Source organism: Rhipicephalus microplus, chromosome 7 (assembly GCF_043290135.1).
Source record: "Rhipicephalus microplus isolate Deutch F79 chromosome 7, USDA_Rmic, whole genome shotgun sequence".
Classification (NCBI taxonomy): domain Eukaryota; kingdom Metazoa; phylum Arthropoda; class Arachnida; order Ixodida; family Ixodidae; genus Rhipicephalus; species Rhipicephalus microplus.
The window spans coordinates 64,521,746-64,549,239 of NC_134706.1; the positions used below are offsets into that span (position 1 = coordinate 64,521,746).

The window sequence follows — 27,494 nt, forward strand, 5'->3', positions numbered from 1 at the left end:
GTAAATTATGACATTCATGTCATGATTTTCATAATATGACTAGTCAAACGTCTTCTTCATACAGTTATGTTATGTTATACCAAGTTTGGTATCGATACCATTATCAAAACGGCCAGGAGAGCTAAATGTCATAGATAGATAGATAGATAGATAGATAGATAGATAGATAGATAGATAGATAGATAGATAGATAGATAGATAGATAGATAGATAGATAGATAGATAGATAGATAGATAGATAGATAGATAGATAGATAGATAGATAGATAGATAGATAGATAGATAGATAGATAGATAGATAGATAGATAGATAGATAGATAGATAGATAGATAGATAGATAGATAGATAGATAGATAGATAGATAGATAGATAGATAGATAGATAGATAGATAGATAGATAGATAGATAGATAGATAGATAGATAGATAGATAGATACGCTCAAATTCGCCGAACTTCGCTAAGAAATGCTTCACGTTTGAAGCAGTAGCACGCCAGTAACGCGCCCTTCAAGCTATGCTGGCCCTTGAGGGTCTCGCAGATAGAGCAAGGGATTCTGGTATTTTTTAATAAACCTATGCGAAAATTTAGGCGCAATGAGATGTGCGCGCTTTGTTGACTTCTCGGGGCTCAAAAGTTAACTGTTTTTAGGGCTTGTTACTGAAACGCATCACACACGTAGATTGCGCGCTATCAGCAACTGTCCTGGCAATATTTCCCAGCTCGGTCGTTCATTACCGGTATTACATTGTTGCAAAAGCACTCGGCATGTTTGTAGGTCATTAATAATTTATCATCCGTGTTTTCTACGCGCCGCCTCTCTGTAGATCCGGTATTGCAACGGTTTTACTTTTCCCTTCGGCGGCCACAGCACACACACACTCATTTCCGGTATCACTATAGCAAAGATGGCCAACGACAGAGCAGTTTGAACGAAAGTTCTCGCAGCGATAAAACACGATGCTACGCTGTTTTACACATTGGGAACACATGCGCTTGAAAAAGAAGAATTATTAAACAGCAGCTCAATCACTTACTTCCTTTGTTTATCGCCACGTCACAGCTTTCGTGTGTCCTAGCTATATTTTTGCCACACGTTCCCGGATTGTGAGCAGTGTTTCGCCCATGTAAGCCTGTTTACGAAGGGTGCTGCAGCAAACTTTAAAAAAAAATCAACAAGTAACGACTCCTCGCATTGTGTGTGGTGTTCCCACGTGAAAGCACCACCTTGATAAATAGCTTAAACAATGAACGTATACAAACATCTACTCCCGGACTCGGAAAGGCCTTTTTGCTCACGTCACTGTATCCGGGTGGACATTGGATGATCTGGTTAAATAGACAGGCACCCCGCTATTTCGGTTCACACATCGCCCAGATACCGTCTTGAGTCACCAGTCTCGGAACAAAAAGAGACAATCATGACCTGCGCCAAAGTTGCGGCGGCCTTTCTGGTTGTGACCTTCGCAGTATCCGCCGCAGCCTCAGCGCGTGAGTATAGTATGCATGTTGCCCTACGCGCTTCTTTTTCATTCTTGAAGGGCCACTCACCAGGCCCCATAACCAATTTTAGTTAGACCATGGAAGTTGTTGTGGGTCAAATGAGGAGCATTATGCCACAAAACTTATTTTTTTCAATCGGTTCATTACGAACTGGGAAAGCTGATTTTTTTTTTTTTTTTGAGCGCCGTGAAACGATTTTTAGAGGAGGCAAGATCGAAACCCTTACCGCTTCGCTGCCTAGCCTTCGCAAGCCAAATATTTTCTCTACCCTCTCCTACATCAGATTAGGAGGTCAAGTGTGCATGACGTGCTCGAACAAGCTCACAGTGTACTGGAATGTAAACAAGCCCAATGCCAAACCCCCGAGCACGCGAGCGGCGTTGCTGTGTTGATTACCGTTATTTTGTGGTCTTCTGTCTGTTTCCGCGGGATGGTTTGGAAACGCTGGCTTAGAAGCGGTAGAATAGATGAGCAAAATGAGTTCGTGACTGCGTAGGAGCGTTAATTTCGCGGCTGTCGTCCGCTGGATGTGCCCGCGGAGACAAGAACGCATGCGAAACGCCGGCACATTAGCCCCGTATCTCGTTGCAATTCACGAGGCAAAAAATGAGAAAAAGACGCGCACATTCCCTTCTTGCGTCTCATTACTTATTTCAAGTTTTAATAATTTCTTCAATCAACATACTACATAAACTACGCGTGTCGAGTGAAATACCTTTCATGTCACGTGCTACTGCTGGCAACATCGTAACGCAGCCGTCTACGTAGATGACGAACGTCACTGCACTGCCGTGTACGTAGTGCAATTCAAACGTGCACGTCATGCCCTCCTTCTCTGGGCGCGCGCCCACTGAAGGAAAGGGGAGCAGCATTCTCCTTGAAATTTGACTCGCTTTCGCGGCGCGTAGCGTTGCAAATTTAGGCAGACGTGTTTGTGAATGCCTCGTCTACGCATGGCGCTTGTCAGCTTGAAAGTGTCAAACCTGGTGAGTGGCCCTTGAAGTGCGTAGCACTTCAAGGGCCACTCACCAGGTTTGAGACCTTGTCATTCATGCATACGTTTCGTGTGACGATCGCGCTCAGAAGCAAGTGATTAATAATATCCTAAAGAACGGCTAGCAATGCTTAAAACCAGGTGAAAATGAATGAAGTATAATAAATATTATTAATAAAAAATAAGCAAAAAGTAATGGCAATAATAATAATAATAATATTAATAATAATAATAATAATTTTATCTGGGGTTTTACGTCCCAAAAGCACAATATGTATATCAGACACACCTTAGTGGAGAACTCCGGAAATTCTGACCATCTGGTGTTTTTTAAGGTGCACTGCCATCACGCAGCATACGCGGGCCTCCACCACTTGGGCTCCACCGAAATGCTACCGCCATGGCCGTGATCGAATCCGCGACCTTTGGTTCAGCAACAGGGCAACGTCGCCACTTAACCACCGCGGCGGACGTAATAGCGATATTTAACCTAATATCACTACAAATCATCTCCAAAGCATGCCACTGACAAAGACGAAGCGCAAGAGAGGGTTGCTACCACCAGGCTAAGCGAACGATTGGACCTGTCACCGGCTCTTCTATGGCGCTAAACCTCAAGGGGGAAACAACCTGACGGAACACGATGCGAACAACACGTGCCTCAACAGCCATCAATAAAGCACCGCAGAAAAGTAGCGTGCACGTTAGAAAATCTGCTTAAAGGGGCCCAGCGACACTTTTTGAGCATAACCAGGAAACGCTGCCGATCGGTAGTAGAAGGTCCCGACAACACGCGAGCCAAATAATATTGCGCAGCACGTGACGTGGAATTCACACTAAATTATCAAAATGAGCTGCAAGTTCTCTCGACAAATGACGGAGTATGCCCAAAATCACACGTAGCAAGCCCATATATCAGCTATTGTTGACTTGATCATGGCGGGCTCGCTCGTTACAGAGATCGCCATGTGAGGCCGCTACTTGTCCGCGCGTGCGCGCGCGACCACACTGACAAAGCCGCGCATTCGAAAGGAAAAAGAATGAAAAAAAAAAGTACTTAAGGTCATGAGGCACGTGCGACGTTTTTTGTGACCATCCCCCCCCCCCCCCCCCCGCTTAGCTTACAGCGCTTTCATCAGGACGAGAGAAGAGAGAGCGCAATTGCAGCATGTTACAAACCTTTGCGATTCCACTCCCACTGGACAGATTCTTAAAATTTTTGCGGCGTTGAATTCGTGAGGCAATAATCTATTCCCATGAATTCATTCCACGGTTACTTGAAAAAGTATTTCAGGGTTCGTTTAAAGTATCAGGCCAAGTGGAGAAAACAAATTTTTCTGTAAGTGTCACTTTTTTATTACGTTAAATTTCCAATTTATCACCGTAATTTGGCTGCATGAATCATCTGTCTATGCAGTTTCTTTCAAACGCTGCAAGCGAAAATGTTGGACCACCCATAACCAACGAAACCGAAAGTGAGAATGCTAGTTTTGTGTTTGTCATAAAATCAGCTCGATATGTACTATTTTGTTGGGCGTTTAGCAATCATGTCGAGGGGAAACATGCCATAATTTTCTAAAATCATCGTCTACACATAATTTCTAATCATACGTCGAATTTGCCCATGTCTCCAAGTTGTCGGTTCCCCATACATGAAAAAATAAGCTAATACTTGTGACAATCGCATCTGTGCGTAAGTAGCGCCGTCTAAATTATACCTACATATATGGGCTTGATGAGAACTATGTTTTCATCACCATTACGCCGCATCCTCACACTACCATTGTCCTTTAGAAGCTTCATTACGTACGTATTTGAAAATATACGAATTGAACAGTCCTAAAATGTACACATTCGTACGGGGAAATTACCTTTTCGTGGAAGATTCTTTTTTCTTCTACTTTAGCAATACGCGCCTATGCTCACATAACGTCCGTCTCAGACACCGATAGATTGAATTGAACTTGGTACGTGGAGCAACAGCCGTTGATAACTCGTCCAATTTATATTTCGTTTATGAAATTTGTTTATACCGACAGCATCCAATCACTGCAAGCAACTTTCCGGCACCACGGGTCCATTTAAGGGTGAAAAACAACAGAAACAATCAACCTAATTGTCTAAGCACAAATTTGTTCTTTACCGATTCTTCTCTGTAAGGCCATCAGCTGGCCCCGCCGCGGTGGTCTAATGGCTAAGGTATATACTTGGCTGCCAACCCGCAGGTCGCGGGATCGAATCCCGGCTGTGGCGGCTGCATTCTCGATGGAGGCGCAAATGTCGTAGGCCTGTGTGCTCAGATTTGGGTGCCTGTTAAAGAACCCCGGGTGGTCGAAATTTCCGGAGCCCTCCACTACGGCGTCTCTCATAATCATATGATGGTTTTGGGACGGTAAACTCCACATATCAAAGCGATCAGCTGATTCTGAGTAAGAAAATAAATTTTAATCAATTTCAAAAGTTAGTGACTGTGTGGCTTTCGTACCATCAGAGATCTCTTGATTTGCCACAAAGTAGCTATCGTAGGCGCCTAAAGTTAGGTTCTGGCCAATCACGTGGGCCGCCACCGAAAGTTCGAAAACCAAACAGCAACCGAGCATGCACATGATTCACCTCTGGTTTGTTCTTCTTTGTCCGCAGTATATCTGCTTCTACGGTGATCACATCAAGTACTTAACAATTACTGATGACTCAGCTGGTGAGCCATTATTTGTGAGGGAGCCACGCACAAATCACGTATGGATAAAATGGCACAAACACAGCATGTGTGTGTGTGCGTCATTTTATGTGTGCTCGGTTGTAGCTTTTCATCCACTGCTCCGTCAAAATGTGAATGATGCGTTAAACTGAAACCACAGTCATTGTTGATAGCATGTCTAATTGTATTTTTCTCTCTAATTTCTTTTTTCAGAATCTTGCGTCAATATCACACTGACCAACATTTTGGGCATCGGCAGCGTAAGTGATTAGAAAGCCACTTAGACACATCTGTTGAACAGTAAAGCATCTTATGAAAAAGAAGCTCAACGTATTGACTTTTTTTTTTATTTACAGCGATAGTTTACCCACGGCATTTAAAAGATATACGCCTTGTGAGGAAAGATGGCGGCCTCTTGTAGGACGCTGCCGTATAAACTGGTTACATGGGCTTGTCATGTTTTCACTCGCTTGTCTCGTTTGTATTCCGCGCTATCAAAGAATGCGTAGGTTCTAAATTTCTCGCCTTTGAATTCTAGAACACCATCTATTTACGTAGGCGCGTAAACTGTTGCACTGACTCCAGCAGTTAATGTCAGCAGCGAGTACTTTGATGAAAAGTGGTCGTTTAACGAGAGCACACTAATCGGTACAGAACACGTGTTCTTTGCCATTATTAAAATACCGCATAAGGGTATTTTAAGGGGCGTAGCTATTTGTACTTGGAGCGAAGGGCATTCAGTGTAAAAAGAAAGGAAGCAAAGACAAGGAAGGAAGAAAAAGAACGATACAAGAGTGCACCAACTGGAAATATTGCCGCAAACGAACACATAGGCATATATAGCATGATGCAAATACACGTAATTGGGATTACATGTTGCCGAGACCCGAATAGATAATCAGCCTAAACTTTATGCAACCTCATGAACTGTTTTAAAGGACACGTGTCACAGTACTTAAGAATAAAGAAAGTGTTTCGCGACAGTCTCTCGCGTGGTGCCATCTCTGAGCCCTGACAACACTTTGTGTTCTTTTAGTGAAGGATGGCACTTACAATCATTTCAATGTAGGCAGATATTAGTAGATGACTGTACCTTAGACGAGGTTCGCTGGTCCATCATTTAAAACACCCAATTGGACCAATTTAACACTGCGCGTATACAGGATAATATGGTGTGTTTTCCAGGGTAAGTGAAGCCCATTCCGGATTTTCGATCTCACAACTCCAAGCTGGGGAAAGATAGGATTACCACGCCTTGTCTGGTTTTCCCTTTGCGTAAAGCTTGTCCGAATCGAACAATGTAACGTTTGTCTTATCAACTCGTCCATATTGAACAACACAACTATCCCGGAGAATCTTTGGCTTTCATAAAATATATTCCAGTCGGTGTCAGCTGTTGTCTCGCGTTCTTTCTGCCTTCTTCGTGCCTAGTTTCTTTGCGCAGATTGCCCTTCACACGGGATAGAGCAGTGAGTCAGCTGTCGTAGGCTGAGGACTCCGCTTATTATGCGCCATAGAAAGCGGGTATGTGGCTCGCAGCACCTAGCATATCACAGCAGAATCCTGTATAGCAAGGCGTGAAAAAGGGAAGCGTGGGTGAGGAGGAAAATGTCAAAGTGAGAAAATGGGAAAGGAGCCGCGGAGAAGGTAAAGCATGACAGATTATTTTATAGATTGTTTAAGCGCCACAAATAGCGTGAACGTGCGTACAGCTCCAAGCATAGCATAGTAATGCATAGTATAAGGTATAGCCCCAGGGAAAGAACTGGAGGGGCGGGTGGCGAGGGGCATGCGAAAGCGAGGAGGTGAGAGGGTAAATAAATTGACCACGTATCCGCATGCTTCACTGCAAGTGTCGTCGAAAGACTGGTCTTGTATACGGAGGCGCTGCGTTATATGTGGACGCCATCTGACAGTACTGTCGGGAAACGAAAGCTTGGGTAGAACGCAGATCCTCTGGTAGGTAGCAGCACCGTATCGTCTTAGCCAAGCGTAGGAAACAGCCACTTTTTCTGGCATGTCGTCGCATTGTCAGCGCCGTGTAAGAAACACTATGGGATTTGGAATTACATATCTATGAATTTTCTAAATAAAGAGACATCACTTAATACTTACGTATTCGTCTTGCACCTCAAAAATACCTTATCTTTGCTTTTTGGTCGACAATGTTCACGAGTATGAATGCAGCCTCCATTTAAAGATGGCTGTGCGTTGAGCAAGGCCTCCAACTTCCATCGGGTGACTAAATCATGAGACACAGACAGACAGACAGACAGACAGACAGACAGACAGACAGACAGACAGACAGACAGACAGACAGACAGACAGACAGACAGACAGACAGATAGATAGATAGATAGATAGATAGATAGATAGATAGATAGATAGATAGATAGATAGATAGATAGATAGATAAATAGATAGATAGATAGATAGATAGATAGATAGATAGATAGATAGATAGATAGATAGATAGATAGATAGATAGATAGATAGATAGATAGATAGATAGATAGATAGATAGATAGATAGATAGATAGATAGATAGATAGATAGATAGATAGATAGATAGATAGATAGATAGGACAAGAGGGCGGAAAGAAAAATGGCGTCGAACAGGAGTGATGTGAGGGTTAAGAGATGGCAAAGGAGGAGAAAGGGCAGCATAGAAAGAGGTAAATACGAAACAAAGGAAGAAAGAACTCGACCATCCTTGACAAGATGGTGGCGCTTGCCTGCCAGGTCCACTCTTTACTCAGATTCACCACGCGTGAAACTGCCTGTACTTTGTTTTTGACTACAAATATGTAAATATATAGAAGATTGAAGACTTCTCAAAATGCCAATTTCAGAGGAGTGGCATGCACCGCAACGGAATTCAAACAGAGTGTTGGGAAACGTAGCCGATCTCAGCAAATAATTACATGGAGTGATAATATTAGGAAATTTGAAGGGATAACGGAAGGTAGGGTAAATTGTATATGAGCGGGAAAAGCTTTCGCCCTGCATTGGGGACGCGATTCGTCGGTCAAAATACTTTATGAAGACATAAAATATGCTAGTTATTATAACGATGACCCATGAATGATCCTAATGATTCATTCGCCTTTTGAAGTGAAGATCCCTCGTATTTATTTTCCTCTTTCTTTTTCTTGCAGTGCATCGGCGATTCCACAAACTTCTGTAGCAGCGGCAGCAATGTAAGTATTGTCTTTTTTTATACCGAAAGCTGAGTTGAGAGCCCCACAACAGATGATTTTGGTGACACAGTTGTCCCTCAACTTCATCGCATTATTTTATTCTTCCCTTCAGGCAAGCGCCTCGACCCAAGCTGTCGCCACAATAACGAGGGTAAGCCGGACAATGCCATTCCTTAATTCTTATGTCTGATCCTGGTTAAATGCAGTCTATATCCAGGAGACCAGATGGAAAATGCCTGGTTTTCTGGCAATACCTAGCACTTCGGGCGAAATCTGGTTAAGGGTGTACTGATGCATTGCTTGTTTTTTATTCTTTTCCGGAGCCCTCCACTATGGCACCCAACAAAATAATTTCGTGCTTTCGAAGAGGTTAAATACCAATAATTATTATTATCACCTATAAACTCAAAGCTAAGTGCTGATATTTTAGGCGTCATTTCCAAAAAATAAAATGCGAGGAGGATACCCTGCAGGAAGAGTGCTGAAGGCGAGAAATAAACTACTCCCTTGTTTTTTTCACTCCAAGTTGTTTAGCGAGACCTTTCGGCGACACGAAAATAGCTAGCGAATCAGAAGACAGACGGATGCTGAGGACATCCTAGAGATAATGAAGAAGTGGGCGCGGCATGTAGCATCAAATCAAGAAGCCAACTACTGGCCTTCAAGGGTGGCATACTAGATTGCGAGAGAACGTAATCACGGGACCGAAAGGCAGAAATAGAAATATCTGGGGTTTAACGTCACAAAAGCACGACGTTATTGTGAGAGACGTCGTAGTTGAGGGCTCCAGAAATTTCGGCCACCTGGTGTTCCTGAGCGGCGTGCACTGATATCTCACAGCGGACGGGCCTCTCCCATTTGCGATCGCCACGCCCGAAATTATATCCCCCGACTTTCCGATCAGCAGCCGAGTTCCGTAACCAGAACACCGCCGCGTAGACCGAGAGGCAGAAAGTTACGTCGGCAGATGAGATTGAGAAGTTTTCAGCTAAAACGTGGCCACACTGCAGTAAGCACAGAACCGGGATGATTGACGAAACGCGGTAGAGGCGTTTTCTCTGCGGTGACCGTAGCAAGGCCGATGAGCATGATAATCTTCTTAATCGTACACGTGCGCGCCGTGGCTGACGTAACAAATCTCCTCGCTGTTTACAAATACAGCTTCTGGACGGCTTTTGGTTCTGTGCGCTGGCGTAGCAATGTTAGCTTTGGCGGGGAACAAAGGTCTTAGAGAGTAGCCCGCTTGTTCGCAGCACTTTAATTTCGCTTCCTGATCAAAGATTTAAAACATACTCTCTCTTAAGCTACACGCAACATGACAGAGTTAGTCCTTACCTTCAAGCGCCTTTACTTTACCTGTGAGCGGAAAAAAAGATTTTTATCACTCCGGCGCAACTTAAAACACAAGACGACAGTTATAGCGCGAGAACAACACGACGAAACAGAGACAAGAAGGACACGAAAGACACGTGTCTTGTCTCTGTGTCGTCGTGTTGCTCTCGCGCTATAACTATCGTCATGCCATACCAACTAGCCCAAGCTGCCACACTTTTAAAACACAAGCTTTCTTCTTCAGCGTTGAGGAGTGATATTTAAAGTGACCAGAAGTTTCTCGGGCAGCAACACGTGTTGCTGTTCTTGCTATGTTGAAACCGATCGAAAAGGCTAATAGAGCAGCTACATATCACGTGGCGTGACACTATCATCTCCGCCCTTGTATCGCATGTAGAGTCGTGACATGAAGGCAGAGGCCGTAGAGCACAGACAAATAGAGCAGCAGCAGGTTTTCTTGCTTGATTGGTTTTTTTTTTTGTGTGTGTGTGTGGCCCTCACCTACTAAGGGGGAACTCGTTGCATTATCATAGAATAAAGACATTTTTTTTATTTTTAGTAATATCTTACGTTTATATTTAATCGTTGCAGCTGAGAGCAGCAGGTGAGTTTTTTTAATACCACGTGCCAAAGCGTTCCTCTTTTTTCCCGTTTCCACCATCTGTATAAAATCATGCTCATGTGCGTCTGCGCCGTCGGCTTCGTTTTCTTTGTAGCACACACGTGGCAATATTTATACTATATTACACAAACAACTACTCTGTGTGTGACAGCAGATCTGCTAGATGTTTCAACTAAAAGCGCGGTTTACATAAAAGGGCTGACAACTCTTTCGCAAACTTCAACAGCCTCAACCTGCACAGCATTCCTCATAGCCAGGTGCCACTTGCATTAGCTGAACCATGTGAGTCATAAATCGTGTCAATATTATCAGGCTGCGTAAAGTTCGGTCGCCGTATCTCATTCAGTCGAAGAGGTCCAGTCAATGACCCACTCTCTCCAGTCAATTAGTATTATTGTCCGATAATATCATATCTGACGACATGTTTCATTCAATCGCACACTTTCGCTTATTCAATCAGTATTTCTGAACACGGCGCCATTGCACTCGTTTTGACACATAGTATATTTGTTTTCAAAATACGTGATGCGTTGAATAATCATTTCTTATTCGCGAACCACATGCGACCGCAGTAGTTTCTCGTTTTGTAGGGCCATAGCAGTGAACTACTCTCCTTGACGTCGGCGTCCCGAAACACTTTTGAGTGCAGTTAGATACATGGGGCACGTCTCCGACCCTGCTATGTTGTGGGCGCAACCTAGTGCTGAACTCTATCGACCTTTTCACTGGGGAGAAAAACACGCCGCCACACTGGGCTGTGCGCGTGAGTACAAAAGTTGACGTCACAGCGACGGCAGTTCTCTTCTTTTTTTTTTGGGGGGGGGGGGGGGGCACGTCGTTTGGCGCCACCCAGAAAGGACTATGGTGGCACCCAGGGAGCCGCTTGGGAATAGGTCAATCCGGGTCTGCATTCTAACGCACAACCGTGTTTTCTCCGCAGTGCGCCATCCAGGGAATCGTTGCGGGTGGTTCGCCTCAAGAAATTCTCCAAACCCTGCTGCCTCTGCTTCTGATACCTGTCGGCCGCTACATTCCAGGTAAGATAGAGCGACAACACATACGCCCACAGCGCGTGCTTCCAGGGGGACCAGGGCGCCCGGTCGACTCCTTTTCCTTAGACATCCAAAACGAAGCGCAATTCTTCCTCGTGCCTCAGCTGAGGCATAAGGTAGAATTACTGTTACTCGTGTTTCTTGACGCCAATGGCGACCTAGGGCCCTTAGATTTCTTGATCAAAGAACAGTGCATTCCCCATCTTTATTCCCGGGAAAGCCGCAGACCACTGACAGGCGTTTGTGGGATGCACGTCATCGCTTCCTTATCATTTTCGCATGCATCATGGAGCTCGATTCCTTTCGAGCTAGTTGAATAGGTAGTGGGGGGAGGCGCTGCGGTAACATTTGCTCCCCTTCCCTTCTAATGGAGAACTTTGAACAGGCTTACGTAAATTCTTAGGTCAACAAAACATTTAGAGCTGACTCAGATTCACTCATGAAACGCACCTCGTCCTTATAACGGGGCTCACTCGGATTTAGACTCACCAAATATTACTCACCCGGAGTCATTCAGATTCCGGATGAGTAATAACAATTACCGCAATAAAATAAAGATAAGCTTAAAATGTTGAATACTATTTTTTTTTCACAACGAGTATTGACCACCTAGGAGGTCAAAATATGCATTTGACTAGCGTAGCCATCATGCCATATGATGCTTGAAAAAATGAATCTGAGTGATGGAAGGGGGCACATTCAAAGTGTCAGCCCCCTCCAGTCTGAATACAAGGGGTCGTAAAAAGTGCCTTAACGTTTTTCCCCACCATTCTGATTCACGCCACAGGTTAAATTAGTAATGGCTGGCTTACTTATATGCAGCTTCGCAGTGAAAATAGCATGATTCCATAACAAACTGCTCCAAATTGAGAACTTTCTGGCCGGTGGCACAAAAGTCATAGGTGATACATTACTCCGTACGACTCTCTGTTTCTCTTTATTTAAATTCTATGGCGGATCTGTCTTATAAGCAAACCTTTGCATTTCTAGGTGGAGCCGACCTCGGTGGTCTCCTCAACATGGCAGGATCGGGAGGACTTGGCACAGGTACCCTCGTCAGAAACGACTCCTGCAATGGCTCGATCACCATAACCCTGCCTTCCATGGCCGGTAACCTCACCAGTGTACGTCTCAGCAAGGCTCTTACCTTAGGTTCATAATTGAGCGTTTACGAGACAGACCACCGCTCACAACACGAACTGAAATTACCCCTCGAATTGGGATATCGCCTATCGCATTGACTTAAACAAACCATGCCTTTCTAATTAAATAAGAATTCATATTTTGTCCATTTCACAAGGCCGCGAAAAAAGATATTCCTTGCCTCACGTGGCACAAAAGCGAACATGCATGTGATTCCGATCACGTAATCTTTAAGTGGTGCGCGTGGTTGAGGGTCCATATATTATTGCTGAAATGCAGTACACTTTTATTATTAACAATTTCCAACGTAAAATGCGCAGATATACATTCCTTTTTATAGAGCGAAACTAGCGCTTCCTTCGCTTGACGTATGATCTGGTGCTGGTGAGCGGCAACATAAGAGTTGTTTGCCAAGAGACTAGCAGCATCAGCCGACGGGTTGGAAAAGTAACAACGGCGCATGGCTCCTGAGGTGGTAAAAGAACTTCACGTGATGGTAAAAGTTTAGACATGTACTTGACCAGCTTGTTAGAATAAAAATGGGTGATAATATCAAAATTCAGGTGTTTAACTACACCTTCACTCGCTCTTGTGAAAACAGAGCTCTGAGCATAATTAACCGTTTGTTAGGAGTGCTATCAGCGTCGCTATTCCTTCTCGACATGGCTACTCCTATGGAAACGTTCTGCTTTCGAAATATTTATGTGCTTTAGAAATCAACCACTGTACGTTTATCCACTACCAGGGGGGGGGGGGGGGAAGCTAATTGTAGCGCTGTAAAAAGCTGGGTCGAGAAAAGTCAGTTGTCTGTCCCTTTATTAGGTGGAGTGCAGATTTTGAAAGCGAGTTTTTAAGTTTGGTGGTAAGGCAGTGGTATAAAAGCTGTGGCTGTAAAATTTGCAAGATAGTCAAAAGGTATGCGCATGTTGTAATACAGCCAAAACTCACTTTCAGGATGTATTTATTCTATTTTAATTCGGTTTTTCGGTTTTTCAAGGTGTATGCATCTTTTTAACAAGCTGTGCTATTTTCGGATCACTTGAGTTTTGGAAAAGGCGGCTACTAACGTTTTAGAGAGTTTGAACTAAAATTGTGCACGTATAATAGAAATAAAGTTTTGTGTTTTCATGTTTGTCAATGTTTAAAAACTCACCTATGAATGTTTTTTTTTATTCTAAACATCTAAATGTACCTAGGACAGTCATTCTTTCACCAGTTATGTATATGTCCCTAATTAACACGTGAAAATCTTGTTTCCTCACACTTGATAGTAATGAAGAAAAAGGTACAAAATTCCAAAAAAATTCTTTCAATGAAAAACTCAGAAATAACATAATGGTGCATGCATTTCCTATCAGCTTGTCAGAAGAAAAGGACCGAAATTATTTTTTTCTGAAGCCGCAAATGCGCAAGAGTGATATACTTTCTAAAATATAAAGAAATTTATATCAGGTGATCGCAAAATTCTAAAATTGAACTTTTCTACCAAAGGAAGCTCAACCCACATTAGATGCCCTAAAGAAAGGTGTAGATTCCACCTGCTAGAGACCAAGCTCATTCCAATATATTGCGCGTTTTATTTTCGTGGGGCGATGTGGTTGATTATTACAGGAAATGAAACCTAAAGCAATTTTTTTTCAGCGACATAATGCGTTCGCAGACCATTGTCACTGAGGTATTCCACTAAGAAAAATGAGGACTAATGCCAACTAAAAATCTTATAAACAAATACAGAACGTTTTAGAACGGAATCTTGACAACCATTTTAAAGTCTTCATTCGATGAATGCTGATGAAGCCTGTATACTTTCCTTATTCATTTTCAATGTTGCACAGAACTTGGCATTGTTTGGCTCTTTCATTGCGATGCCAGAGAAATCAGCAAGATGATGTTCCCACTAACTTCCACCTGTTGACTTTGGCATGTGCAGTGCACCGGTGACATCCTGCAGATGTGCACGGCTGGACAACCGACAACGGTAAGCTGCTCCGACCGTGTCAGCAAGGCATCCTAATGCAAGTAGACTCGCTGAAACTTGCCTCCGGCAAATTCTCATCAGATAATTATCTCGACATGGATTTTACGCCTCGAAGAGCATCAAGGTTAAATAATAATGCACTAAATTGCTGTGAGAAAGGGGGAAAGCAAAGGTAGAACTTCGTGAGAGCGTTAACCATTCCAGTTCGACGTGCGAGCGCAATCAAAATAAAAGGCCAAAGGTTTTGGACGCTGGGTACATTGAACAGTTTGACAGCGACGCATCACGAATAATAACGTCTATGTAAGAAGCGAGGGAAAGAAGCAGAAAAGCAAAAGGCAGAGGAAGGAGGGAGGGGGGGAGGGGGCTAACCAGGAAGGTGTCTTGTTTGCTATTCTACGCTGTACTCTAATATGTGTGGCTTCACGAGCTAAACCAACGAAATTATTACGTGTCACGACAACTCGTCGAAGACGTACTCCTTGAATATATGCTAGACAACTGTAAGTAAAATGCGACCAGGATGCGATTTCATAGAACAATCATATAAACCAGGGGTAACTCAGTAAACCAGAAGTGCGACACATATGAGGGAAAGCAGTGTTGTTGCATTTCTTCCTTCTCGGCCTGATCTTTTGCCTCTCATCCTGTTTCCCTCAAATATTGTCGTACGAACATGCCCAAGCAACCGCTTTTTGAAGTGCAAAGTACAAGACAATGAAGAAATATTTCGTGTGGTATTGTAAAAAAAACGGCGTAATCTTTTATTGGTGCTTCTTCCATGACGGAAGTGACGTCAGAAAATTGGCTTATTAGCACAGTTTTGTAAAGTAAATGACTTCACTAAGAAAATAAAAATATTTCCTGAGTTCTCGACGAAGTCCGACATAAGAAAGTGCAAACACAGTGTTCTAACACTTTTGTGTCGAAAATTACGAAGATCCGGCGCACATATCGGAATCTACACTAAGCGGTGCTTTCGTGAAGCAGTTAGCTGAATTACTCCTTATTGTCAGCATGGGCAGCACGTCCTGTTCTTCAAGATAGTAGCAGAACCAGCAGCGTATGAAATCCGTCGGTCATGTTGCCATCGCATAGTTTGGTACCCACCAATCGCTGTCATTTTCAGTGCCTAAACGAGCATGGATAAGACATAACTAAAGCTATCAGCAGGCAGGCGGCAGGTGAAAACTCGATGACCAACTGTTTATGAGATACTCACGCGCATAAAGAACATTGTATGCCATGCCGACGGGTTGCCACTCCGCCATTCCATCAGATGGAACCGGTACTGAAATCCCTCGATACCTTCAAGTCAGACCTTGCCAGTCTTCGAGGATACTACTGACTTTAGCCGACTTGAATCGTGCTCTGCAACAGTTGGCAATGAGTGAGCTTCTGGTAACGTGTGGTGAAAGCTTCTGTGAGCGCGTGCACTGGTTGTTTTTCAGTTTTAGCGTCCCTTTCTCCAGTTTGTTTCCTCTTTCCTCCCCCAACGTGTAGGGTGGCAGCCTGCCTGCCTCGTATTTATCCGTCTCTCTCCTCGTTTGTATGCCACGGCAATATTGTTGATCCCCCGTCCTCATTTCGTGTTTCTTGCTGTGACCATGACTGGTAGAATATGTCACTTCAATTTGGTGAAATCATGTTTATCTTGCAGACGAGCATGGTAACGGCCGACTTCCAAGCCATTATGGTGAGTGAAGTTTTCTTTATTTTTTCTTTGTTTCTGGGTCATTTCAAAGACCTGCCACACTTTGCCTAACTGTCGAACTGCTCGCAATCAAATCTGGTCCACATATTTCTGGCCACTCTGATTCATATTAATAATAATGGTAATAATAATATTAACCGAAGTAGCCGGAAATACCTTCGCTACCCTAGCGGAGAACCCTTCATAACCCTACGATAATGCTATGTCCGACATGTGGACTGGCTGTATTTTTCCTCGTGAAAAGAAAGTTGTATAGGAGGCTCTGTTGTCATTTATATCCGAGAAATTGAAGTTTTATATTGGAAAATAGCGCCACTTCAAAGCATTATAAACAGCAAATGTCTCGCTGCACGAACCGAGCTTGTTGCCGGTGGGCATTGAAAGACAGCGTTATTAGATTGGCATTGAACAACGACAGTTCTTCGGGACTCATCACATTGTCATCAGGCGCTTCCTCGCCACCAGCAATTGGCCAGCCGAGACTAAAACCGGCCTTTGGAGTCTTAGGTAACAGCGCGATTTAATTTCTCCCAGCTAGTGAAATAATACGCAGATCTTGTGGTGAATTCCGACATCACATTCGGAGCACTTCGGGTAACAGTTCTCCTGCTTCACGCGGAGCAACCATGTTTCATGGGCAGATTGAGAGTGCTCTGCCTATGTTTCATTGGCGGGTCTGAAGCAGCTCCACCAATAAATCTACTCCGCAGAGTAGCTTTCTCTACTCCACGAGAAGCGGCAGATTCGACCAGAAGTCACAAGCTCTCCGCGCGTGCGCAGAGCGTGGCGTACCACGTGACCGACGCAAGCACTACCCGAGCGCTTTTCTATCCGTGCGTGCTCGTGAAGGCTGAGTCGCGGCTCGGAAACAATAAGTAGTGCATCGCAGCGCCAACTTGCGTTTACGCAAGGAATTCTGAGCGCTTCCGGATTCGGATGCATGCTAACTCCTCTCCCCCCCCCCCCCCCATTGATTTTTTTTTATGGCCGAAGCATCTGTGTTGCCGTAGCCTCCGAGATGACAAGCATGGCCCTTCATCTCGGAGGTCATCGGAGTGGAGTGCTCCGGCGCAGAGATCACCAGCCACTACAAATCTGCCATCGAAATTCACCATTTGAAAAAGAACACATTGGATCAATTGCTCTTTTTTAAGGTGGACGGCGTAAAGGAGTTTAAGGGTGCGTTCCCGTCTCTGCTTTTTTCGGCGTTCTTAGTAAGGGCGCTGCTCGAATGGTGTCACTGCGAGTGGTCGACCCGTATGGCTCCGCAAGACCGCGCCAACGCAGAGCCTACACTCGATTGACCCGGTGAAAACACGAACGAAAGACGTAGCCCCATGAGCTTCCCACACGGCCTCCGGGATCGGCCCACCGCCCTCCGCAAGACTGCGCTAACGCAAAGCCTATACTCGAATGACCCGGTGAAAACACGTACGAAAGACGCAGTCTCATCAATTTCCTACACGGCATCCGGGATCGGCCCAGCGGCCAAACAGCCTTTCAGATAAATAGGGTCAAATTGATAAGCTCAATGGTGCGGGCAGCTTTGAGAAAATTAAATAGCGCGAAAATACGACGAAGCAGGCGAAGAAACAAGAGCTAACCCTGTTTATTTATATACATGGTCCACCAAGTTCTTGTGCACTATATTTTCTAAATCTCATGTCAATTTCGAGATCGGTCCATCTTTCACCGATCGACATTATGAAATCAAAGCTTCGTCTTCTGACGTCACGTTGTGCTGTCCATAGAGTTTCCTATAAACACACTAGAGATAACTCTGGCGCTAGTGTCTATGCAAACTGCAACACACAGGCACTTCTGCCAGCATGGCAATGATGAGTAGTACACAAATGTTTTGTCTAATCTTCGTACTTTCAGGCCCGCTTGGCTTCGCTTGGCTTGGAGCTGCTTTGTCACGAAGCGGCAATAAGCAAATGTTCATCAGATACACTTCCTCCCGTTAACCTCTTAAGCTCACCAGTTCTAATCGGCTCACGAAGTTTATCACTCATTATTTTATTCAAAACAAAATCAAAACACAACAATAAACAAAGGCACAAGTGCATCCGAATTCCACAAGCACGAAAACTTCGGAAATTTGTGTACTATGCTTAATTCTGATGCTCGCTGAACGATCACAGTGCCAGAGTCCCGTCTAGTTAATATTATGAAACGCTATGGTGCCATCAGTGACTGGCGTTACGACTTCATAAATATAAATCTGCGACAACATGACGTCGAAATGTAATGACGCCAAAATGTGACGTGATAGCTTGCTCGGAGAAACTCGAGCGTTTTTTTTTTCTCTCACTTCGAGGATGGACCCGGATTTACACCTCAAAATCAAGCAGGTGTATGATTTACAGTTCTCCTGTAAAAGAGGAGAACACCTGCCTGCTGCGCCTACCCTCGCACCTCAGGAGAACTGATTTACAGTTCTCCTGAGGTGCGAGGGTAGGCGCAGCAGGCATGGTGTTAGTTGATAATTTGTATCTTAAAATACGTCATTTTTTCACTCTTTGTGCTCCATTGCATATTAAAGGTCTTCTCGTCAATAAAATTTCAGTTGGAAGTCAGTGCTTGTCTCGTTCCCTTTCTTGTCTTTTGTGCATTTTTCGCGCTGCTAAAACCCAAGTCTCCTGTAAAAAATTATTTCTGTTTGCACTGATGGCGCAGCTTGGAACCAACAGCAGAACAGGGTGACCCTCGTTGTTTCTCTATATTCTTCTCTTTATCTTTCTTTTTTTCTGTTGTTCTATTCCTCTTTCCTCCTTTATATTGTTTTTCTCTCTACCTTTTTTATTCTTTCCATGTTTTTCTGTTTCTTCTTTTATCTCTATCTCTCTGTTATTTGCTTCCCCTGTCTCAATTTCTTTCTCTACTTCGTTCAATTCATATGATTGCTTCTCTGCTTCTCAGTTTGTCATTCTTTTTCTGTCTCGGTCTCTGTTATCTTCTATGTCTCTCGCTGTATGTCGTTGTTTTTCTTTTCCTCGTTGTTCTATTTCAACATCCTGATGTGTTCTTTCTCTTTCATTTTACTTTTGTTTTTCTTTCTCTGTCCCTAGTTCTGACCCATCCATGAGAGTACATCAAGCCCCAGGCGGAATTCGCATTGAGGAACTCGTACTGAACAGTTTTATCATCCGCAGTCGCCTGCTGTCATGCAGCTCTCGCTGATCGACCCTTAGTCAGTGATCTCCGTCCGCGCACTCGCCGATCAGAGCCCTGTCCTCGGACTCCTAAGACCGTCACCCCAGATTTCCTCCCTAAATTTCTTCTCTTTACCTGTCGGGCGTCTGCTGCGCTCCGAGTGCTCCCACTCCATTATCTTTCTGCTTTTCTTTTTCCTCCTCCACCGCCCCTGATGAATCTGCACCATGCTCCCTAAAGGGCTGCACAAAGAAGTGCATTTATTGCGATAGCTATTATATGGAAACTCTCGGCTGGATTTTGCCGCCGTCGTCGGCGTCGGTGTCGATGTCATGCCCCGTATAAGTATACGTATCTATATATAGGAAAACGCAAAAAGAAAAAATCCAGAAGAAAGCACTCTGGCGTGCGTAATAAGCGTGGGACCTGTGCGTCGTGAAGGCGAGGCGTTAACCCCTGAGCCACCCCGGAGAAGGTTCTTCATCGTTCAAACGGCAAGCCAATTATATCTACCACTAACCACTGTCGTGTTTTCTGCATTACCAGAAAGATGGCGCAGTGAGCACACGTCGCCACATCGCGCAGTGGCGCCCGCTCTAATCTCCTACGCGTACTTTGCCCGGCTTAGAGAAGGGGAGCGACGCCCCCTTGCGCGCCCTTATCTCGTGGTGGCGAGGAGGGGAGAATGGTACGCCTTGGCTGGCTTCAGGCTTTACGTGGAACAATTCTGCTGTAGTTACCGGGCACTCAAAGGTCACCGCAATCATTGCAGTCTCTGTTCGCGAAAAGCCCGCACTTTTCAGCCTTAGCGAAGTAACAAATGAGATGCTTATTCGTGTGCATCCATACCTGTGAGTACGCTTCGTGCGTAATTTGTGTGTGAGAAACGTGGGGCACGTTTCGATCTGTTTTCCATTCTGGGCGTGACCTTTCGAATTGTTGATGTCGCGTCCATTTTTTCGCCTTTGCGGCAATGCAATGATTTTTTAGGGGCGAAACTCCTTAGGGCGTGGGCTGTGCGTCCCCTGTAGCCTGTATGTAGCCACCTCTAGTTTAGTTCTTGCAGTGTTCACTAGATGGCGGTACCATCCCCTGTATGTAGCCACCTCTAGTTTAGTTCTTGCAGTGTTCACTAGATGGCGGCACCGTCTCCTGTATGTACTACTAGATCTTTGCGAGCAGTTACTAGATCTTTGCGAGCAACATAGTCTGGAGATAGTTAACACGGGGCCTAAATGTGACGGCCAGATCACATGGGAAGTCGGAAACAAGCAATCAAGTATTGATTATTGTCTCATGACTGAAGGAATTTACCACAAACTGACAGAAATGAGGATAGACGAGGAAGGCATTAACAGCTTGGGTAGTGATCATAAACGAATAACATTACAAATGGGATACGAAACTGAAAATATGAGCATGGAATCAAAGTCTGGCAGCTCGTATTTAAATGACAAACAAATAATAAATATAGCCACAAGAGTCGAGGAAGAAGTAGGCGAAATACCAGGCAAGGACTGGGAGTATAGTGAGCTGTTACATCTAATGACGAAGGAGATGGGGAAAGAGAAGAAAACTGTTTGCTGGAAAGGAAAAAGGAAGCCAAAAAGTTGGTGGAACAAGGAAATCCGGGAGGCGATCGAGAAGCGACGCGAAGCATCACGGGAGCATAGAAAGGCAAAAAAGGAGAAGCGGCCGCAGGACGAAGTCAAAAAAATATGGGAAATATATTTAGAGAAAAAATCCCTTGTACAGAAATTGGTAGAGGCAAAAATTAAAGGTGAAAGTGAACGCTGGATGACAGAGATACACGAAAAAAAGGAGGCCGCGCCTAGGATTTTTTGGAGCCACATAAAGGCGCTAGGTAGGAAGTCTGTCACAACGCAACAACATATTCTAGATGAAGGAGGAAATCAATTGGAAGGGTACGAAGCGCTAGGTTACATCCAAAAGGTAACAGCCGATTCGTTTCAAAAGAGCGTCCAGGGGATCTCCCCGGTGAGTAAAAGTGTGGCGGAGAAAGCAACAGAGGAAGAGCTAGTACTTGATAATTTCAACTGGAAAAAGGCCGAAGGAAAAATTCCAAAGCGCACTGCCGCGGGTTTAGATGGGATTCCCGTTAGCCTCATTAACGAACTAGGACATAACACTAAAGAAGCATTGTTAAAAGCAGTAGAAAAAAGCTTAAAGGACGGACAAATACCGGACAGTTGGCGACAAAGTAGAATGAACTTAATCTATAAAGGCAAGGGAGAAAAGGACAAGATTCGCTCGTATAGACCACTAACCATTACATCGGTACTATACAGGTTGGCGATGCAAGCAGTAAAAATGAAAATAGAAACATGGGCCGAACATAACGATATTTTGGGAGAACTTCAGAACGGATTTCGAGTGGACAGGCGGTTAGACGATAACCTGTTTGTTCTCACTCAGTGTATAGAAATATCTAAAATAGAGAATAGGCCCTTGTACGTGGCTTTTCTAGACATCACTGGGGCATACGACAACGTTAATCAGGAAATTTTGTGGGATATATTGAAAAGAATGGGCATGGGCGACGACTGTATACAGCTTTTGAGGGAGATATACCAAGAAAATACAGTTTGCATAGAGTGGGAAGGAATGCGTAGCAAAGAGAACGTTGAGGTTAGCAAGGGTCTGAGACAGGGATGTCCTTTGTCCCCGCTGTTATTCATGCTGTACATGGTGAGTATGGAAAAAGCGCTAGAAGGTAGCAACATTGGTTTTAATCTGTCACACAAACAGGGCGGCATGATGATTGAGCAGAAGCTTCCAGGTTTATTTTATGCGGACGATATCGTCTTATTTGCGGACAGTCGAGATGATATACAGCAGCTGGCGAATATATGCGGAAGGGAAGGTGAAGCTCTTGGACTAGGATTCAGTGTAACGAAGTGTGGATTGATGGTATTCAATGATCCCTGTGATCAGACGGTGTCCATACAAGGCCAAGAAATACCGAGGGTAAGTGAATACAAGTACCTTGGAGTATGGGTAAATGAGAGTGATAGATACATGGAGGTACAGGAAAAAGCCTCGGCAGCAAAAGGAAAGAGGAATGCGGCAATAATGAAGCACAGAGCGTTGTGGGGATACAATAGGTATGAGGTGCTTCGAGGAATGTGGAAGGGTGTAATGGTTCCAGGGCTTACTTTTGGGAACTCAGTGGTGTGCATGAGGGCAGAGGTGCAATCGGGAATGGATGTAAATCAAAGGACTGTGGGACGCCTCGCGTTGGGTGCTCACGGGAAGACGACAAACGAGGCTGTAAAGGGCGATATGGGGTGGGCAGGTTTTGAGGCGAGGGAAGCGCAGAGCAAAATAAGGTTCGAAGAAAGGCTAAGAAATATGAAGGAGAGTAGATGGGCAGAGAAGGTGTTCCGTTATTTGTATAGGAAGAGCGTGGACACACAGTGGAGAAAAAGAACTAGAAGACTCACTAGTAAATATACGGCTGGTATTGTGAGCCATATGTCAACAAAGAGCGTTAAGGGAAAAGTCAGGGAGGCGGAGAGGATTTACTGGATGGCAGCTATGGAGAAAAAACCGGCTTTGAGTAACTACCGAAAGGGCAAAAATGAAATAAGGAGGGAGGCATTTTACGATAATTCAAGGGGAAGCGCTTTACTGTTTGAAGCGAGATCGGGTTGCCTTAGAACGCGTAGTTATAAAGCAAGATTCAGTAAAGAAGAAGAACAATGCACATGCTGCGGGAAAGATAAGGAAACGGCGGAGCATGTTCTGATTGAATGTGGAGATATCCACCCAGGTGTACGTTTGGGCACGAGCCTACAGGAAGCCTTGGGTTTTAGGGACAACAATGGAAAGCTGAACACACCCGCGATTGAAATAAGTAAGAGACGGTGGCAGAAAATTAGAGAGAAAGGACAAAAATAAATATTGGAAAAATAAAATATGGACAGTGTGCCGTAAATGGCAGAGAACTTAAGCTGAAAATTTACCTTTTTTTCCATTAAGATAGAATTTATCGAAGTAGAGGCATTAGGCCAACATAAAAAAAGAAAAAGGGGTTTTTTTTTTTTTGTCGAGCCTGGTGGCATACTTGTCACCACCCCGTTATAAAGGGGACGCTCATAGCATCCATCCATCCATCCATGTAGCCACCTCTCGTTTAGTTCTTGTAGTGTTTACTAGATGGTGGTACTTGTAGCTGATGATAAAAAGATGCAAGATGTTATAAACTAGAAAGCGGTACTTGTAGTTGATGAAAGACGCGAGATCTTATAAAATAGGAATGATGTCACATATGGCGCGTGTCATTGGTTGAAGGCAATCGTTCGATTTAGTGCGGCGACGTACGCTAGGGGGAGCGATGTAATAAAACCGAGTGGGCAAAATGTACAGAGGATTCATGGTTTACCAGGTTTACCTCCGGAGCTTCGCCCACTCATCATCATTCACTTCGTGGATATGGCGGAATTTTTTTTTTCCTTTTTCTTCCGACCAACACCGCAAATAGCCGCTGCGGAAGAGCGCTCGCTGGCCACACGTGTTCACGCTGTGAAGCAGAAGGTGAAGAAACAGTGCGCTGGCGTGATGGTGATAGTTTTCGAGAACACTTTAAAACTTTCATCATAACCGTGCGCGCACGGTGCATGACGACTTTTAATGATCAATCAGAATTTGTAAGAATACCTCTTGAGGCACTACATATTTCTTCGCTTTTGTACACTGCAGTGCCTCCTTCGTCAACTTCCGGCAAACCAGCTGTCCACAGCGTTTCAGAGCTTCGCCTGCCCTCTGGTGCAAGCTGTCAACTCGGCCGCGCAAGGCAACATACTGCTTCAACTGGCTCTGATCGGCATTACGTCGTCACTACAGACCGGACTGGGCATCCAATGTAAGTGGACCGTGTTGAATACTGGCAGAGAACTCAATCACTGGATTGTCCGACGTGGTTGAGCAGTGCTTCCGGTGCTATAAGCCGATGAGTCAAAGGTCGCAGTTTCGATTCCAGTCACTGCGATCGCGTTTCGTTGGAGCCGAAACGCTAAAGGCAGGTGTGCTTAGTGACGTCAGTTTGGGTTGAGAAATCCCCACATGGTCGAAATTCGCAAAGCCCTTCAAGACGTCTTGCTTCCTAATTATATCGTGGTCTTGGCACGTAACAGCCGCACAAATTCTTAAGGATTGAACCATTCATTTTACATTGAACGAGGACGTAGTGGATGTTTCGACAGTGCATCCGACAGCCATTAGCGATAAGCCATTTTAGCCTATATTTGCCAGGGCTAGGCAACGCCAGCGAACATGAGCCGACATTGCGCATAGTTTCGCCAGCGCTTGACACTATCAGTCATTTTACTTTCCACTTCATTTACATTCTACTTGTATGCTAGCGCTGCTAGCATCCAAGTGAAATAGTAGTGAAAAAACCTGTAAAAACAGCAGTGGAAGCCCTAAGGCATGGTGAGAGGCTGGTAGATTTGTGTTTCGTTTGTGATCTGGTCACGTCTTTCCCAGAAATACGTCTTAAATACATGAGTGTGACCTTCAGGTGCCAGGAAACTGTTGTGTAAAAGGAATCATAAGCTAAGAGGCCGATATTAGTTGACTGAGTTTCATCTCTTCAGAATACAACTGAAGCTACACTCTTACTTATCTGTGCTTCAGGAAAGGTTTCACTAACCAATGAGTCCGGCGACGTATGCTCGTAATATTTTATCTGTTTACTAATAATAGATATCTGCGTTTAACGTCCTGAAACCACAATACTGCCACGCTCATTCATTTTCTGATATTAATGTATTAGTGTTTCATTCACGCAAACTGTTGTCAGTGCTTGACGCTGACCACGCTGCAATGAATGGAAAGCTTCGCTATTGCTTGAGCCCGTTCTGCTAATATTTGACGCCAGACGCGAATAGTGGCGCTTATTCAAGAGTTACGCGAGCACCACCGAGAAGGCTTCAATGTTTGATGCTGCACGTCAAGGCCGACGCACGTCAATGCAGATCAGATTATCGACTGCAGACGTTCTGTTCACCATTATGAGTGTGCAGAATGTATTGCTGTAGTTTTGAGTTTTTCTTTCCGGGGCACAGGTTCACCCAAACTAAAAGTTTCGTCTTGAACACACGAATGGCTGTTTTCGACAGCGTCTCGACCAGCTGACGATGATTATAAAAGACACCGTATTGGGGAGCTCCACAAATTGATAATAATGGTAAAGGGGCTTTTATGTCCCATAACGGCGACGTGATTATGAGAGACGCCGTAGTGGAGGGCTCCAGAAATGTGAACCGCCTGGTGCACCAACATCGCACAGCACCATTTGGCATCCATGAAAATGTGACTGCCGTGGCCCGGCATCAAACTAGCGACCTCAGGGTAAGCAGCCAATCTCCGTAATCACCGGTTTACGGTGGAGTACGGCTCCGTAAATTTACACGGTCTCCTAGAATTTCAACTCCCGCGAAATGCGGACACTGGGACCGGGATTCGATCCCGAAACCATCTTGTCATCGTCATATCGCCATAACCACTATGTCTGTTCAATTCATTACACCTGGTGCCCTAGTTCAACCTACGGGCTACAAATAACATTTCAAGCGTGAGTCTGTGCCTGCCTGTTGACCAACGTGTGACCTAAGCAAAATGAGCACGACTTTTTTGAAACTGCATCTTCCACTGCAGCTAATCGGTGGATTCAACGGAGATGGCATACCCTACCGAGCTAACAAGCAAATAAGCATCACAAAAGAAGCCCAAAAGAAGCGCAAATTTAATAATTTTCCCATTTCTGTAACTAGTCCTTAAAAATCTTACTCAAATGTGAAAGGGGGTTGCAAAAGACCCTTTTAATTAGTCTGTACAGCGAAAATGTGCGCCACTATGAAATAAAATTCATTTTTACTTTCAAACATTGTATCCAGAATACTCTGCATTTGGTTGAATGCACGCTTGCCAGTGCATTAGTGTTACATGGTGACTCCCACGACGTGCGTTTGACTTCAACACTCAACTGCCCGGAGAGAACGCGCTAGTGATAAACGTGATGAAGGCTAACTATATCCTGCTGCAAACGTGCAAAGAAGCCGTTAACACCTCGACAAGAGACTGGAAAATTCTACGAGTAGCTCGGCAAAAAAAAAGAGAAGCCCGAGTACACCTAGTATAGGCAAAACTGTCAATTTCAGTATCCGGTGATCACATAAAGGTCTGTGATTAACACACGGTGCGCACATTTTCCGCGGTCCTTTTATCGCGGTTGGTGTATCGCCATGGTCGCAATGAAAGCAAGAACACAAATCGGAAAAACAAATAAATGCTTTTTTTCTGGCCAACGTTTCGGAGGGCTTTCAAAAGGCAATGTTTTTCACTCATATCAACATGGGATAAAGTTAAAAACGGCGTATTCTTACGCCCTTTTTCGTTTTTCCAGGTCCTACTATTCCAGGCTTGCCTACTCTTCCAGGCCTCCCTACCTTCGGCTAAAAGCGGGCTTCAGAAACAACGATCAACAGACCGGAAGATGCCCGCTGCCATCTAGTGAAGTGAATCGCCATTTCTTCTTGATAATAAATTTAAGCACCACTTTTCTTTTTTTTCATTTAATTACACCCATTATCATTACACAACAAGGAGCATGCAAGTATTGCTTATACGGCATTGTTGTGTCATCACTGAGAATAAAGCCGTGGTTACCATATTTCGATGGAAGGGAAAACCAAGAGGCCTGTTCATTTAGATTGAGGTGCACGTTGACGAACCCCCGTCGCTCAGCATGCCATCGATTGCGCTGAGCGACGCAGAATTTAGCTATCTTTCTAGCACCTGCAGAATATGGTGATACCAATGTTACGTTTTTTCCCCCTTGCTTGCGCAGTGTTTGGATGTATTGCGTTTCGTTTTTGTGCTTTTTTTGTTTTAAGTAGCACTTCACCTGTATATCAGCTGTTCTTTCCCAAATAAATGTTAGTTACGAGTCGGCGCCTGTCTGCGTTATTTTACTTCGTCGTCGTCATCTCGTGTGCGCTGTCCAATTAAGATGAACGCGTACCAACTCGCTAAAGCTTCCATTATTATACTGGTCACCTCCTCCCTACTCCTCTTTCG

At 44.5% G+C, this 27,494-nt stretch overlaps 1 protein-coding gene across 1 annotated transcript; it reads left to right on the forward strand.

The window, feature by feature from the left end:
- Nucleotides 1-1,340: 1,340 nt before the first annotated feature.
- LOC142766962 (uncharacterized) lies at nucleotides 1,341-26,977 on the forward strand. Its single transcript, XM_075868158.1, has 10 exons — nucleotides 1,341-1,490; nucleotides 5,408-5,454; nucleotides 8,353-8,394; nucleotides 8,507-8,545; nucleotides 11,289-11,385; nucleotides 12,391-12,524; nucleotides 14,474-14,521; nucleotides 16,182-16,217; nucleotides 24,114-24,276; nucleotides 26,821-26,977. The coding sequence occupies exons 1-10, from the start codon at nucleotides 1,421-1,423 to the stop codon at nucleotides 26,871-26,873; spliced, it is 729 nt and encodes a 242-aa protein (XP_075724273.1). The 5' UTR covers nucleotides 1,341-1,420; the 3' UTR covers nucleotides 26,874-26,977.
- The last annotated feature ends 517 nt before the right edge of the window (nucleotides 26,978-27,494 follow it).